Source organism: Copidosoma floridanum, unplaced genomic scaffold (assembly GCF_036245765.1).
Source record: "Copidosoma floridanum isolate Cflo_tuat_1 unplaced genomic scaffold, Cflo_Japanese_pri ptg000030l, whole genome shotgun sequence".
In the NCBI taxonomy this organism is placed as follows: domain Eukaryota; kingdom Metazoa; phylum Arthropoda; class Insecta; order Hymenoptera; family Encyrtidae; genus Copidosoma; species Copidosoma floridanum.
In genome coordinates this window covers 42,007,593-42,024,147 of record NW_028321907.1, presented here as the reverse complement: position 1 = coordinate 42,024,147, position 16,555 = coordinate 42,007,593, and the positions used below count along the sequence as shown (strand labels likewise).

General features: G+C 44.0%; 2 protein-coding genes across 2 annotated transcripts; both read right to left on the bottom strand.

The window, feature by feature from the left end:
* Positions 1–204: 204 nt before the first annotated feature.
* LOC149373650 (uncharacterized) lies at positions 205–5,292 on the bottom strand. Its single transcript, XM_089596961.1, has 4 exons — positions 4,624–5,292; positions 4,225–4,576; positions 2,502–2,807; positions 205–290 (listed from the first exon to the last, which is right to left on the bottom strand). The coding sequence occupies exons 1-4, from the start codon at positions 5,290–5,292 to the stop codon at positions 205–207; spliced, it is 1,413 nt and encodes a 470-aa protein (XP_089453087.1).
* Positions 5,293–5,584: 292 nt separating this feature from the next.
* On the bottom strand, positions 5,585–7,549 carry LOC149373649 (uncharacterized). Its single transcript, XM_089596960.1, has one exon. The coding sequence runs from the start codon at positions 7,547–7,549 to the stop codon at positions 5,585–5,587; it is 1,965 nt and encodes a 654-aa protein (XP_089453086.1).
* Between the last annotated feature and the right edge of the window lie 9,006 nt (positions 7,550–16,555).

The following is a 16,555-nucleotide window of genomic DNA, read 5'->3' as shown; positions in this document are numbered from 1 at the left end:
ATCTGACATTACCACGTAGGGCATAAGCCACTCAAGCTTTAATATTACTATTTTAAAGTCTTCCCAAGTTGCTGCGGCCGCAGGATCAGCAGCATTGGCATTAATTGGAGTTTTCAACACGGCATTTATATCGTTTCTTGATCTTGAAAGTAAAAGCTCATGTTTTACATTAACAACTATCTCACGATAGTCTCCAGCAAAACCTTAAACCATATTCAGTGAAAGTATTATGTCAAAGAAGCCGTTGTTATTAGTAAGGCTATCATCTTCTTCTTCAACGCCAAGCCAACCTGCAATTATCACAGATTTATTTTGATCAGGACAAAGCGATAACCAATTTTTCATCAGGGTTGTTAGTCCAACATTTTCGCACTTGTCTATTTCTATGGCATTTATTTCATATCGTATTTCTTCAAATAAGTGACAGATAGCGTTATTTATTAATGCAGTATTTGTTACTGCTGTATTTTCAGCTGCTTAGACCAATCTTCCGTAAACATGTAGAGAACTTCTGGATGGTAAAAGACACAAGTCTTGATGTTAAATTGAAATGCGAATTTTATCGCTATTCCCATATGTTTATGATGCATATGGCTGATGAGCATAAATCTCATAGTGCGCAATAAATTCGTCAAATGTGACTGGAGACTAAATACTTAGAATCTCGTCCATTTTGTATAGCACAAAAAATTATCCAATTAAGTTTTCACCAGGGCTTTTTATTTTTAGACCGATTCTTTTTCCAAACTAAATGTTTTAATGAGTTAGTTTTTGTGTGTCAATCGTTTTCTTGAATGTCTCGATGCTTTGATGGACCTTGTCCTCTGACGTCTTAAAGCTTTGAGAGCTCGTTGTGGACTGAGTGCTGGAGTGCATATTGAGCTGCCTTTATGATTTGTCTGATTATAAATAATGCCCATTATAAAGAGGGTCTTATGTGCCATCTTATAGTTATGACTTCTCCCCGAAAATTGACTAAATCACTATCCTGATCTACAATGCGTAGTTTTATATGATCAATGATACGTCCAATAATTGGTAAATAAATTATTTGTAAAGGAACTTCAATGATTTTATATCAGCAGGAAAAAATTCATGAATCGTGTGTACTTTGTGGCTGTTTATGTAAGCTCCACTCGTGATGTTACGTTCAACTTTTAATGCGTTAATCTTCAAAATAGCTACTGGTAAGTCTGAAATATGAGTGGTATTACTTTTTAGAACTCTCTGAGTAAAACCTTATAGGTGGCCTATAGAATCTTTAGGTCCGAAATTATTAGTATGACTGCACTTAATGACACTTCGAAGCGTATTATTGTTTGGCTTAATATCGAGAGTTATGTTGCGAGGTTGTCATACCTCAATCAAAAATTATCTTGTATCTTTAATCTTATAACTGCCTGTTAGTTATACAATAACCTTATTTTTAACATTAAATCTATGACAATGTTTATTAATATTAGGGATTGAGTTTAATGACAAAAGTTCTGCGAAGCAAAGAACATAGTTGTGTTTTGGTGATAATTCAATCGGTGGAAAAAACTGTGCTTCTAAAACAGAAGAAGTACTGAAAAGGCTTAGTGTTAATGTCTCTTCTATGGTTGTTAAATTGTAGTTAGGCCGTTTCTTCCTATGTAAGAAAGTTATATTTGTTTTAAAAGAAACCTTAAGCACAAATGACCGCAGTTGTAGGAGTTAAATTTTTGATATCGCTTATGATTATACTTCACTTCATTAACTTTAAGATACAACATTAAGACAATAGGTGGCTGCAGATCTATAAAACTGTCAAAGTACACTACATTATTACCACGTTTTCGATAAGCCACCCAGTGAGTTCCAGGTACATTCTCATTATCAAGATTTACTATAGCTGTTTCACAAAACCGTGGACCATCAGCGGTAAATTGTTTCTCATGAATACTTCACGAAAATGGGGAATTTTTAAGATTTTAAAATATTTCATTAAATCTATGTTAGTCAGAGCTCGATTAGGTAATTTTGCTTCTTTAACTTTTTTTTTTGACGTTTTTTTTTTAAACCTTTTCCAGCGTAAGGCTTCAAATAGACTCCTAGACCTGTTTTATGTGGTTTAAGATAAAGACCTTTCCCAATGGCGAAAGCTTTTATGGTTTGATTGTGTGTCTGACTTTCTGCTAGCTGTTTTTTGGCTGACTTAGCAGCATTCATGCTCTTCATAATTCCAGCTTTTCCGTTGGCTATAGCACTGGTTGCGCTCAAACCAGCAAACAAGGGAACCAAAGGTAAAGCTCCACCAATCTGGGTAGGAAGGCTTAAGATGTGCGGGATCGTAACATTTTTTTTACCTTCCGATTTTTTAACTGCACTACGAGCACCCTTCAGAGCACTACTAATGTCATCTCAAGCACTTTTGCTTTTAGTATTCATGTCTTGTAAGGCAGCCTTATAACTGCACTTAAAGCACTACATGTTTTTCTCTTTAATCCACCCATCCTTTTTTTTTTTTTTTTTTTTAATACCCAGTTTTTTCTTCTGCTTCAGCCCCATGCCAAATTTACTTTTAACCTTCACAGCGCCAGTCACTAGGGCAGCTGCTGCTCTTTCACCAATACTTAAATCTAAAGCTTTAACTCTCTGCCAGGCCTTCTCAGCTAAAATTTTATCTGCTTCGTGTCTGGCTTTCAAATCTTGTCGATTTTTTGAGTACGCTATAACATGCTCTTTGCACGCTGCATCCAGCGGATTTACCCCTGGATCGCCTCTAGCAAGACGCTTAGCAAGCTTAGTACCTGGATTGGAGTACTGATAGCCAGGAAAATGAAGCTCTAATGGTAAAGAATTTATGATTTTATTTACGAGACCATGTCCTGTCTTACGATGCATGATCATGACTAGTCTTCAGAGGTTGGATTGTGACTGAGCGTTCGAGAAAATGAATAATGTATTTATAGTAGACAAATTCTTTGACAAATAAAGAGCTAAAACTATGTAAGCGTTGTACTATTTCATTAAAAGGACAGTTTAAACTGATTATTCCTACAGTATAGACATAGAGATCAAAGAGCAATCCATAAAATTTTAAGTTCCTAATTTTGACTTTATTGTAAAACAAGAAAAGCGTTTGAATCGACATGGCGAACTACTCCCTGACAGTATTCGCGCGGTATTCTGCTGTCCATCTAATTATGGTAAAACTAGTAGCTTATTAGCTTTGATCGTGCATCCCAATAAAGTTAAGTTTGGAAATGTGTACGTGTATTCAAAATCCCTACAACAACCAAAGTACAAGTTTTTAAAAGAACTATTGGAGCCTATAGAGGGTGTCAAATACCTACCTTTCAGCGAACACAAAACTGTAATCTTACCAGATGATGCTTTACCAAATTCTATAATAATTTTTGATGATATAGCTTGTAAAAAACAAGATAATGTAAAAGCTTTTTTCTGCATGAGTAGACACAAAAATGTGGACTGCTTCTATCTTTGTCAGTCATATGCTCAAGTACCAAAGCATCGTGCAAGGGATAATACTAACTTTTTAGTATTATTTTGTTAGGATGAAGTTAACTTGAGGCATAACTATGATGATCATGTAAACTAACACATAACATACTGTTTGTTTTGACTGCTTTATTTAGTCGCACGGGATGACAAAAGCTTTTCAACACTTTAAATAAAGGATAAGGCACAAAGGATAGTCGCTTCGGTGTGTAGTCGACGTCCCCTTTTTCTCTCCTTCTCTCGCGTGGCGTGCGACTCTTCTCGCTGAGCCCTCGAACACGAGTGAGTGCCACCGGCCGAGCGTGGTGACGCACGAGGTAGGGAGCCGGGAGAGAGCGCAGCGACCGACGTTGCATGGCAGGGCGTGGGTCCCTGCTCGGTTGGTAAGAAAACCCAAACATCCCGCCCACCTCGATCCAAGAGCGAAACCCTAGCCACCACCCGCCGAAGCGGGAGGAGTCCCTCGATCGTCCGTCGCAAGAAGGCTAGAGTCTGCAGGTGCCACAGAAAGACGCGCAAGCTTTACAATGGGCCGCACGTATTTGCCGGTGGCCGTCTTGACGGCAGCAGCACGGACTAGTCCATCGGATCCAGGGTGTATGCGGTTGATACGGCCCAGAGGCTAGCATCCGCTGGACTGTAGCAGCGTAGGGTCAAGAAGAACCACCAGGTCCCCCACCGTGAAGTTCCAATGGACAGCGCTCCATTTCGGCCTCTGTTGGAGAGTATTTAGATACTCACGGCTCCAGCGCGTCCAGAATTGGGCGCGAACGGCCTTGACGAGCTCCCAGTGCGTGAGCGGGTCCAAATTTTTTGCAGCGGGGGTAGCTTCGATGATGGAATCGAAGGGAGCCCCGATGAGGTAATGTCCAGGCGTGAGCACTTCGAGGTCAGAGGGATCGCCAGACAAGGGCGTCAACGGGCGGCTATTCAACATGGCCTCAATTCCAACGAGAACCGTAGAGAACTCTTCATACGTTAGATGACGAGAGCCGAGCACACGGCGTAGATGGCTCTTGGTCGACTTGACCGTGGCCTTCCAGAGTCCTCCAAAATGTGGCGCACCGTAAGGAATAAACTGCCAGGAAACCCCCTGGGAGGCAAGAGTCCCGGCGACTAGGTCCTAGTTAAATTCTGTGCCCTGCAACGCCTCGCGGAGCTCCAAATCAGCTCGACGAAAGCAGGTGGCGTTGTCGCTCCAAAGCTCGGATAGTCGGCCTCGATGACCGGTGAAACGGGTGCACCCAAGAAGGTGGCCGCGGAAAGGTCGCCGACAAGCTCCAGATGCACGGCTTTGGTGGTCATGCACACGAAGACAGCGATGTAGCCCTTTGTGGTCCAGATCCCCCGTCTCTTCGATGTAAGCACGGAGGAGGGCCCGGCGTTATCGACTCCAGTGTGACTAAAAGCGCGAGACGGCGTGACGCGAGACGCGGGCAACGGAGCCATCAACTGGCTTGAAGAGCGCGCCTGTAACCGAGCACAGATGACGCATCCTCTAATGTGAGCCTTGATTCTGCGTGGCCCGCCGAGAATCCAGGCACGCCTGGAGACGTATGCACTGGTAACGCGATATTCACCGTGGAGAGCGCGTGCGTGAGCCCAAGAGACCACGAGTTGAGCAAGCGGCGATGTTCCGCTAAGGAGAAGAGGGTGCTTCTCTTCGTAAGACAGCGATAAGTGATCGAGCCGCCCGCCAACACGCAGAACACCGTCGACATCGAGGAAGGCGGCAAGACAGGTCAAAAGGCTCCGTTTCGGAAGACGTTTACGCTTCCACAGGAGTGCCAACTCATCCCCAAACGTCATCGATTGACTTAACCGAGGCCAGAAAAGCGTTCTCAATCTCAGACGGCGTCAACGGCGAAAGCACAGAACGGGTGGGCATGCGCTGCAAGCGGTGTCGCACCCATCGACGAACGCGCACGAGGAGGCCCAGTACAGCGTGCAAGCTCGAGAAGAGCTGCAGCAGGTCCGATTCAGGCGCGCGGAAGGCGCAGCAGAGTGAGAGCGTGGGCGTGGGCAATGGCAGTGTCTCCTGGGGCCAAGACTTGTCGTCCTGGGCTAGCCACGTGGGGCCTCTCCACCACAGGGGCTGCTGTCAGAAGCCACTCATGTCGGCACTCCTAGTGGCTAAGTCGGCTGGATTCGATTGCGACGGCACGTATCGCCAGGCACTGGGTGGCAGGACCTCCTGGATCTGAGCGACATAGTTGTCGACGAGCACGTTGTTGGCCGGCTGATCGGAGCGTTTCCAGTGGAGCACAATTTGAGAGTCGCACCAAGCGTGGCAGTGCTCGATCGCGACTCCCAACTCGCTGGCTGCTGAGCAAAGAAGCTTGGCGGCGATGAGGGCCGCTCCCAATTCTAGACGTGGGATGGTCATGCGAGCGGCAGGCTCGGTCATCGGCTTAAGCGCGCGGATGGGCGCAAGCTTAGTACGAGCGAGAAGTATGTGGCAGAGAGCGGGCCCATCAGAAGACCGCAACCGCGAATATACAACAGTGGCCATAGCACGGCGACTGGCGTAAGAAAACACATGCAGCTGGACATTCAACAACGGAGACATACCAATCCAACGAGTTAGAGAAAACCCGGAAATGGCCTGCAGCTCGGCGGTGAAAGCGGTCCAGCGGCGAGTCATGGAGGACGGTACGTTCTCGTCCCAGTCCAAGCGCGCGCGCCACAGGTCTTGCAGTAAAAGCTTAGCGTTCAACACGATCGGGGCAAGCCAGCCACACGGATCAAACAAGCCTGCGAGCGCGGCGAGCATGGATCTCTTTGTGGTTTGAGATTCGACAACGGGCGGCGTCAAACGGAAGAAATCCGAAGGCGGGTCCCAGCCTACGCCCAGTTCGCTGACGAGGCCTTCAACACTGAGCTGATTCCAAGTTGGACGGAGGCGGACGTCTTCGGGAAAGTCTTCGAGAAGCTTGGGCGTGCTGGCAACCCACTTTCGCAGAGGGAAACCGCCCGCTTGAAAAAGTCTGATCAGCTGGTCGCGCAGACGCTTGGCCGAGCCGATGTCATCAGCGCCGGAAAGGATGTCATCAACGTAGCGATCGTTCATCACCACTGAGACGGCCTTGGGCCAGCGGCGGCCGTCATCCTTGCACAGCTGCTGTACGACCCGTAGTAACAGGTACGGGGAGCACGAGGCACCGTAGGTAACGGTGAGCAGTTGGTAGTGCGTAGGTGGCTGCTTGGGGTCGGAGCTCCACAGAATGCGCTGCAGGTCAACATCGCGTTCGTCAATCAGGAGCTGGCGGAACATCATGCGAACGTCAGTACAGAACGCAATCCGGTGACGAAGCAAACGCAGGAGCACACTGAGGAGAGCATTCTGGAGCCGAGGACCGGCATAGAGCACGTCGTTTATGCTATAGCCACTGAAAGTTGGGCTCGAAGCGTTGAAAACAACGCGCAGTTTGCGACCTTGGTCACCGTGCTGCCAAATGCCGTGATGTTGGATATAGTGCACTGGACGGTGCGATGCAGTGAGTCGGTCATCAGTTAGGGGGTTCATATGACCGAGGGCAATGTACTCTGCCATGAACCGGGCGTACTCAGAAGCCATCTCGAAAGTCCGCTGCAGCCGACGATGCAACGAGCGCAAGCCTGCGGTAGCGCCCTGCAGACTGTCACCAAGGAGGTGCGAAGCGTCACGTTTCAGCGAAAGTCGCACAATGTAACGCCCGTCGTCAGCGCGATGATAATCGGCGAAGATTCGCTCGCATTCCACATCCTCAGGCGCTTGGCGGCTGACATGTGGCACCTCCTTGATCTCCCAGAATCGCTGGAGCTGCGCAGCCAGCTCTTGATCCCAGGGCGACTGAGTGTTCGTGTGCAGAGTTGTGCCTGCGATGAAGGCGTTCGAACCCAGGCCAGGGGCACGGCCGACGAGAGTCCAGCCAAGAGCCGTGCGCTGTCCGACGAGCTCGTCACGTTGGACGTAACCTGGTTCGATGAGGCGGTGGTAAACTTCGACTCCGAGCAGAATGTCTACACGGCGAGGTGTGCCAAACGCTGGATCGGCCAAAGGCTCAAGATCGAGCCACTGTCTCATCACGGCTGGGTGCAAGGGGGCAGACGGAGAGGTGAGCCCGAGCCACGGCAAGCAGAGCGCTGTCAGGTGGATTGGCGGTGCATGCTATCCAGTTTCAAGGCGAAGATGCGCTCGGGTTCTCGAAGGGATGGTCAACCCTTTCCCAACTCCATGAATGCTCGCCTCGTTGACTTCTAGCGCTGTGCCGAGCTGCTGGGCCAACCAAATCGAGGGGCCTGGCGGCATCGAGCCACTGGTAGCAAGGGCTCTAAAGTTTCGTCCAGGAGACGGGGGGTTCGGAGAGCGCATGCTGGCCGTGGTGGCTGAACGAGCAGGGCGAGAGGCCTCGACGGAGCTGAGCGCGCGGCACTGTTGGTGAAGGAAAGTCGTCAAGGCAGCAAAAGTGGCAACTTCCGCCGTGGTGTCCATGCCAGCGCTCTTCAGTCGCTCAATCTCATCCTTCCACGCGCTTTGGGTCGTCGGATCCATGCCAGTTATCGCGCAGGAGACAATCCAGTCGTCCCACTGAGACACAGGGCGACCCAGAGCTTCCAGCTGATCTCGATGTTTTCCCAGGGTGTCAAGGAGACCCTGAAGCCCTCGAGCTGACTTTTCCTTCAGAGACTTGATGTTACGGAGCGCCGTGATATGATCATGGATAAGAAGACGGTGGTGCTCGAAACGCGCTTCAAGTAAGGCCCAAGCCGTTGGGTAATTGGCACCGATGGTCTGAACGGTGTCGAGAGCGGCCTTGGCGTCTCCGTCCACCAAGGATTTTAAATAAAACAGCCTCTCCACGTCGGTGAGCTGTTTATCGTCGTGGACGAGCGCGCGGAAGAGGTCCCGGAAATTTTTCCAATCCTTTCGCTTCCCCGAGAAGACAGGGATGCTGATCTTGGGCAAGCGGGCTTCATGTCTCGAGTTATGACGGTCCAGGTCGGCGCCGCCCGGGCTAGGGAGAGGCGTGAGGGTGTTTCTTGCGTTTTAGAGGCGTGATCGAGAGGCGATATAGTCCGACTCTGCCGTCGAGTACATCTGGTCAAGAAACTCAAGCTTCTCGGGCGACGAAGACTCCAGGAGACTCACGTGATTGGCCTGGAAAGTGTTCCAGCAACCGTCCAGCAGCTCGAGCCTTACTTCCACGAGACCTAGGCTCCAGTTCGGGGGTTGATCTTCTCGACGTCCCGTGCGAACCGGCTGATGACGCCGGCGAGGGCGCTCTGGGAGCCGAGCAGGCTTGTCCAGTCGTCGTTCGACCTGAAAAAGCGATCACCAGCTTGACGTTTGCACGAAGCATGTCTTGCCTCCGGGCCACGAGCGGCGGGGCCATGTCATCGCCAGACGCGACACAGTTGTTGACGCGCGGCGCATCAACGGCAGACAAAATAGATAAAAGGATTGTGAAAGAAAAAGAGTGTGAGCGAGAACACAAAAGGGCGAGGATGCCAGAAGGGACGTGCGTAGACCACGCGCGTGCCAACGCGCACGCAAGCTACACAAGCTTCAAAGACTGTCCCTCGGCGTTGACCCCCCGCGCCAGCAAAGCGCAACAGCTTTGCCGCGCGAGGCAGACGCGCGCCACACGAGGCCAACATGGTGGCCGCGGCTGATGAGGACACCGCGAGCGCTTGATCGCGGCTAACAATGGCGGCCGCGAAAGCCTGGCTTTCTGACGTTCGAATGGCGCCGAACAAATTGTTGTATCGACAGCCGTACGGCCTTATCTCTGCCGTGGCCGAGCACAGCTGCTGGACCGCGGGCTCTGTAGCGACCGTGGCAGCCACCGTGTGCACGCTGTTGATAAGGCGAGTGCCAGCAAGGCAAGCGTTAATGGCGGCACGACTTTGTCGCGGCCAACACCTGTGTCGAATCGTGGGAACTGTGTCGACCACAACGACCTCTATTACACAACATTTCTTTAAACTGTACTAACATTACGCTGTGTAAGTCGAATCGCAGACTGTGACCACCCTAGCTGCGGCGTTGGCTGCTCTTCTCCTCGAAATCCGGCTCGAAGGACCAAATGTTTGTTTTGACTGCTTTATTTAGTCGCAGGGGATTTCAAAAGCTTTTCAACACTTTAAATAAAGGATAAGGCACAAAGGATAGTCGCTTCGGTGTGTAGTCGTCGTCCCCTTCTTCTCTCCTTCTCTCGCGTGGCGTGCGACTCTTCTTGCTGAGCCCTCGTACACGAGTAAGTGCCACTGGCGAAGCGCGGTGACGCACGAGGTAGGAAGCCGGAAGAGAGCGCAGCGACCGACGTTGCATGGCAGGGCGCGGGTCCCCGCTCGGTTGGTAAGAAAACCCGAACACATACATTTAATTAAAAAATTTATGCTCTAATTGCTGGATTGACGATAAACATGGAATTGTTGTTATAAATAAGGATTGGCTAATGAATAATGGTCACTATAAAAAAGGCTTTTATAATTTTTCTGTACATTTACGGCATACCTAGCACAATTATTACTGTCTGTTACAAGATATTGGAGCATCATTATTATGTATCAACAAGAGAAAGACGTTCTACGTCAGTTAGTGAAGGCGCGAGAGGCGGTTAAAAGTACAGACTGTTAAAGTTTGGGAGAAATAAGGCTGAAAAAGTGCTTAGTGGAACTTTTAAACCCTTTATAAACCCTCGAATGGAAATTGTTGCCGAAACAAAAAAACAAAAAAATAACTGTAATAATTCTGTTACTTATAATTATCTTTATAGTGAAAACGATGAAGAACATAACAAAGTTGATAACGTGAGTCAACAAAAACATAGAAAAAGAATTATAGAAGGTGATACAACATTTGAGTCTGCCATTAGTGAAAGCTATGATAATGATTTAAATAATACTATTCTAAACCAATCTATTGATTCTGTTCAAGTCAGTAAGTAAATATTTTTTATTTACAAATACTTGATTAGAATCAGAAAAATTTGTTAGATTTTAAGTATGGAGTACGAAAAGAAAATAAGGTGTATAAGCTAGGTGATTTCCAAATAGACTTTGAAAACAATCGTATCAAAATAAATGATATAAATTATCCAACGACTGTTGGATTAATGGAGTTACTCATTAAAAAGCATCCTGATGAATCTCCACTGACGCAGGATGATTTGGAAGAATACTACACAATATTACAAGCTTCAAGTGTTCATAGAAAAGGGTTTCAAAAAAACGAAGCTATACGAACCAATAATAGCAATAAGTTTAATAAAATTATTGCTCTAATGTTTTATCTTATGGTTTGTAAAAAAGGTGGATCGTTGCTACCCCATTATGAAACTGCTTAAATGATGCAACAAGTAAATTATATACACTGGGATGACCCTAACGAATTAGTAAATCGTTTACACTTATTAATAGCTGAAAAGTTGGCAGGAAATACAAGTCATGACAATAAAATTATATCACTTATCAAAGAGCTTTATGAGGAAAGATATATATATATATATATATATATATTGATGCATGTTATTATTGCTTCAGTATCGAAATGAGTCGATGTATTCGATCGAAAATTGGGTAGGACCGGAGGCGGTAGCCAAGGTCCTCCTGGTATTGGATACAAACTTACCGTAGAAGGACAGTATGACTTAGATAATAAAAGACTGCGCAATGTTGGAACGCCATAACGTCCTCAAGATGCAGTAAATTATGCTTACTTGATTAATGTAGTTAAAAGACTTGAAAAAGAAATAGATAGCTTTCGAATTTTTATGTACAACTTGCAAAAAAAATTCCCATTTATTCAAGCTGATTAAAAAAACTTAAACCTATACAAATAACACATGGAGCAAATCGTTGAGGAACTTCGTTAGGCGGCCAGGCGTAACTGTCCTCGCCGAAAATTCAATATACGTGGCTTAGACGAGACTTGGCAAGCAGACCTTGTAGATAATAGATGTTTTCTTTAAATACGCATGGGCTGTACCTGTCAAGAAAAAAACTGGTGAAGAAGTAACTGCAGCAATGCATTCAATATTAAAAAAAGGACGCATGCCCGTAAACATGCAAACTGATCGTGGCAAAGAATTCTACAATGCTAACTTTTAAAATCTCATGCAAAAATATAAAATAAATTTATACTCAACTTACAGCAATCTCAAAGCGTCTATATGTGAGCGATTTAATTGTACTTTAAAAAATTTGATGTGGAAAAAATTAAGTTTGCAAGGCAATTATAAATAGTTAAATTTGTTACAAACATTAATAAAATTTTATAATAATAGAAAACATCGAACAATTAGTTTAAAACTGAAAGATGTTGTTGTTGAAAATGAAATTTAAGTCATGAGGAAGTTGGAAAAAATATGTCAAAATAGTGGTCAGTCTAAGCCTAAATTCAAAATTGGTGATAAAGTACGAGTTAGCAAAACCAAACAAGGATTTGAAAAAGGGTATACACCAAATTGGTCGACGGAAATATTTATAATCACACGAGTAGCAACAACAAATCCAACAACACATCATCTTAAAGATTACCGAAATCAACCTATTTCTGGAGGTTTTTACGAACAAGAACTGCAGAAAACAAAGCATCCGGATACATACCTCATAGAGAAGGTTTTTCGAAGGCGTGGTAATTAAGTTTTCGTTAAATGGTTGGGCTCCGATAATACTCACAATAGTTGGACGAATAAATAACTAAGATTTTTTTTTTTATTGCTTCAAGTTTAAAGTCATATGATTGTAATATGTATGAAATAATAATGAAAAAGTTACATGGAACGTTTGAAATAAATACACAAAAATTAAAAAAAAATTGTAATTTATTTTTTCCTTTTTTTTTACACTATGCGTAAGAAAATATGATGTGCTTCCTGTTGTACACTATAAACAATTATAACTTATTTATAGCATCCAACAATTCATTGTAAAATTTTTTATTTTTATAGAGAGCTAAACTTATTCTAGTCTGCAGAAAAATTTAGAATTCATCATCAAGTTCTTCAACTATTTTAGGTCCGAATTCAGTATACACTTTTCTTAATTTCGACACCATGTAGTTTTGATTGGGAATCAATTTAGAAAGTTTCCTTGTTGGAAGGAAATCGCTGTCAGCGATTTTGTTGAGTGCTGCAAGATCTATCTTGAACAAAAAAACAAAAAAATATGATAGAAAGCATAAAATATTTATACAATACATATACTGTATAAATATGCACAAATATTGACTATAAAAATATGTTACCTTCACTGTATTTAGATTTTTTACTTAGTGGTTCACTTAAAAATGATGTCAGCTTCTGTTGATTAAGTTCAACCTTACTTGGACCTCTGCTAGAGAGTAGAATGAGCTTGTCATGCTGTGACAACTCCTTATATAGTGCTGATCCCTCCTCTATCGACTTATCTGCTAGTGTTCTGTCTATTTTTGGTTAATCCAATACAGTAACTACCCTTACTGCATCTTCTACCTGATTGACCATCCCTTCTATCGAGTCCTTCCTCTTATTGGATGATTTTACCCCCACTATGCTGCAATGACCCCACGGTAGAGAGTCTGTACAATTAGGTAGCAAATATCTTTTGTCATTATGAGCACTTAGTGCAATTTTTGTCTCTTTTTCACTAAAAAGCTGATGATGACGCGATGTTATGTTTTTTTGCTCTCGTTTAATAATAGTGTTTTCATACAAACATGTTATATAATCATTAAAAGTTATTGTAGTCTTTACAATGGAACTTTTAACTCCTGTTGCTTTCTTTACGGGGTTTTGATCTTCAATTTTTACACTATACATTTTGCTCCTTAGTCCTACGAATTCCAACATGAGCTTTCCATTACATTCATCCTTTATTAAGCCAACAATTTTTTTACTAACGAGTGGTATATTAAATCTATTATCCAAGTGATAGTCTGAAGTATCGAATTCTTGAATATTCTCACGCATTAAATTATAAATATTTTGGTTCGTTATTTCATACACACGACTATCAGTGTCTGTGTACAAAAGTTTGGACTGATCTTCCATTTTACTTCTCATGAAGTTGCAATGAAATTGATACACAAGTGTCTTTGACAGGTCCAAGACACGTAATCCAACATATTGTAACGCTGTACCCGGTTGGCTTGGCGCACTCACACCTCTACCCTGGGCCCACCGCTACAAGTTCAACTGTGCAGCTCCGGCCTCTTTGGTACGACCACCGTACCCTGGTGTCGTAACCCAAAGTACCCCGCACAGCTGTAAATTCCTCTTTCTTTTTTTTTCGATTTTACAAGGAGCCACTATTTTGCCCCCTAAAAGTCACTGTCCGTGAACCCCAGCCACTACTTGCTTTGATCGAGGAGGGCACGAAGTGCACCTCGCGACTCAAATCACCAGACCGCGCAGCCACTAACTTAATCAGACGGAACTCACGGATAATGCCTTTGACCCCTAGCTTCCTTGCGGTCTTCTGTACCTGATGTCGGCGTCGGACCCAGTCCTTCACAACCCTCAAGCCACGGAACGCACCAGCCAGCCAAGACCCAAGGACAGATTTCCTGGTCAACAGGACACGCGGGAGAGCTAGCCAACAACCCAAGCTCGAAATTTGCGATGATCTCACGTCAGCCAAGAAAACTTCTCATAACAAAGTGACGTAGCAAAACTAAATCGAATACTGACTCACTCCGCTTCCTTTATCCAGCTCAAAACCTCAAAAAGAATTCCTACCAGCCCTTTGATCGATCGCCTACCGTCGATCAACGATTTCGGATTGGCTAATTAATCAACAGCGCCTGCTTTTATTAACTTAAACATCCCTTATTCCTTACCCACATAATATTTTGACCGGCAAGTTGTGCCGGCGCCTCCACCGGTCTGGTCCGTATGTTTTTGACCATTCCACTCCTCCAAAAGTGGAGGCGCTGTCACGAACCATTTACCCGCCACCAACCAATAAGCCATACCTCTCATGCCTAAGTCACGTTAGCGCCACTCACCAAGCGCGCGCGCACGACTCATGGCCTGAGAGGCAATATCCAATCACGCCGAGCACACACACAGGCACGCACATATGCAACTAAGGGATTTACCATAGCCAGGGCGCTGTCTGCGCGTGCTCGATGCTGCAACTTCGTCGCAATATTTTGGTTTTTTTATACATATATCCGTACGAAGTAATTGTATAGCCACAAGCTGCTCATCAAAAATATCACAGCTATGGAAATTTAGTCGTGCAATATAATATATACTTCTTTTTATAATGAAATAGTAAAATATAAATAAATAACACAAGCACCTATTACCCGATATCGCGGGGTGCTTACTAGCCACTCTATTTAACATTAAAATGTTAATTATTAACACAAGTGCCTATCATTCGATGACTCCAGGCTTACTGGCCACTCTATTGAATAAGGAAATATTATTAGTTAATAACACAAGCGCCTATCACTCGATGACTCAGGGCGTTTACTGGCCACTGTATTAAACAATTTATTTTCAACACAAGCGTCTATTACCTGACATTTTAAGACCATAAGTAGCTACTTTAATAATTAATAAAGTAACAAATATTGCAAAAAGTTCATTTACTAGCTATTTAAAGCAATTTCTAGCTACTTTATTAATAAATAAAGCATAAGTTAATAACATAAATGCCACTTACTATGTTACCTGTAGCGCTTGAGCTGTGAATTATAGCCAAATTAATTTATAAAGACACTAGTAAGCTCTAATAACCTGATAAATGGTGTTTTCGTTATTATTTAATAATTTATCATAGTAAAAAGAGACTGCTTGTGACCACTGAGCGTCCGCGTAATTTAATAATTAATAAAAAAGATAGATTAGTGCCCTGTGTTACCTAGTGATTAGCGATAGTGTTATAATTTTTTGCATCATTAAATATTACAGTAGCCAGTAAGTGACCTAGGTTGCCTAGTGATTGGCATCTTTGTTATTATTCATTGCTTTATTATTAATAAAGTCGCCAGTGAGTGCTTTGATTTATCGGGGGATTGTCGCTTGCGTTGTTAATTGTTATTTTATTATTGAATAAGGTGGCTAGTAAACGCCACGGGTCATCGGTTTATAGGCGCTTGTGTTACTAACTATTATTTTATTATTTAATAAAGTAGCTAGTAAGCTCCCCGTATCATCAGGTGATTGACACTTGTCTTTTAATTAATATTTTAATGTTTTATAAAGTGGCCAGTGAGTGCCCCGGTTTATCAGGGGATTGACGCTTGCGTTGTTAATTATTATTTTATTATTGAATAAAGTGGCTAGTAAACGCCACGGGTCATCGGTTTATAGGCGCTTGTGTTACTGATTATTATTTTATTATTTAATAAAGTAGCTAGTAAGCTCCCCGTATTATCGGGTGATTGACACTTGTCTTTTAATTAATATTTTAATGTTTTATGAAGTGGCCAGTGAGTGCCCCGGTTTATCAGTGGATTGATGTTTGCGTTATTAATAAATATTTCACTATTGTATAAAGTGGCCAGTAAACGCCCTGGGTCATCAGTTGATAGGCGCTTGTGTTATTTATTAGTACTTTATTATTAAATAGAGGGGTTAATAAATGCTTAGGGTCATCAGTTGATAGGTTTATGTGTTAATTATTAACATTTTATTTTTTAATAGAGCGGCCAGTAAGTACCCCCCCCCCCGGTTATCGGGTGACAGGCGTTTGTGCTATTATTGATTGGGTTATTTAGTGAATAAGCTAGGGGTTGTTTTATTATGTATGAAATTTCATCGAGTTATCTGGGTTTTTGCGTATTGCCGGGTGTAGCCAATTTGAATTTCGCGCGACTTTAGATGCCACTGTTGGGAGTATTGTCTTATTTCCCGCTTTTAGAGGAGGTTCTAAAGCTACCTGGCTCTCACCTAATTGGTGGGAGATATTAAAAATGCTGGCCTGTCATTGGTGGGAGTTTTTTCTGTTGGGAGAAATGTCCATGATCCCTCACGTCGTATGTGACTGCCAAGAAACAGCTAATCGATCTGCAAACTTTAACAACAAAGAAAATACGGTAAGACTAAACTGGTCACCAACCCATCCAATTACCAGCCGCGCTCAATGCTGCTTA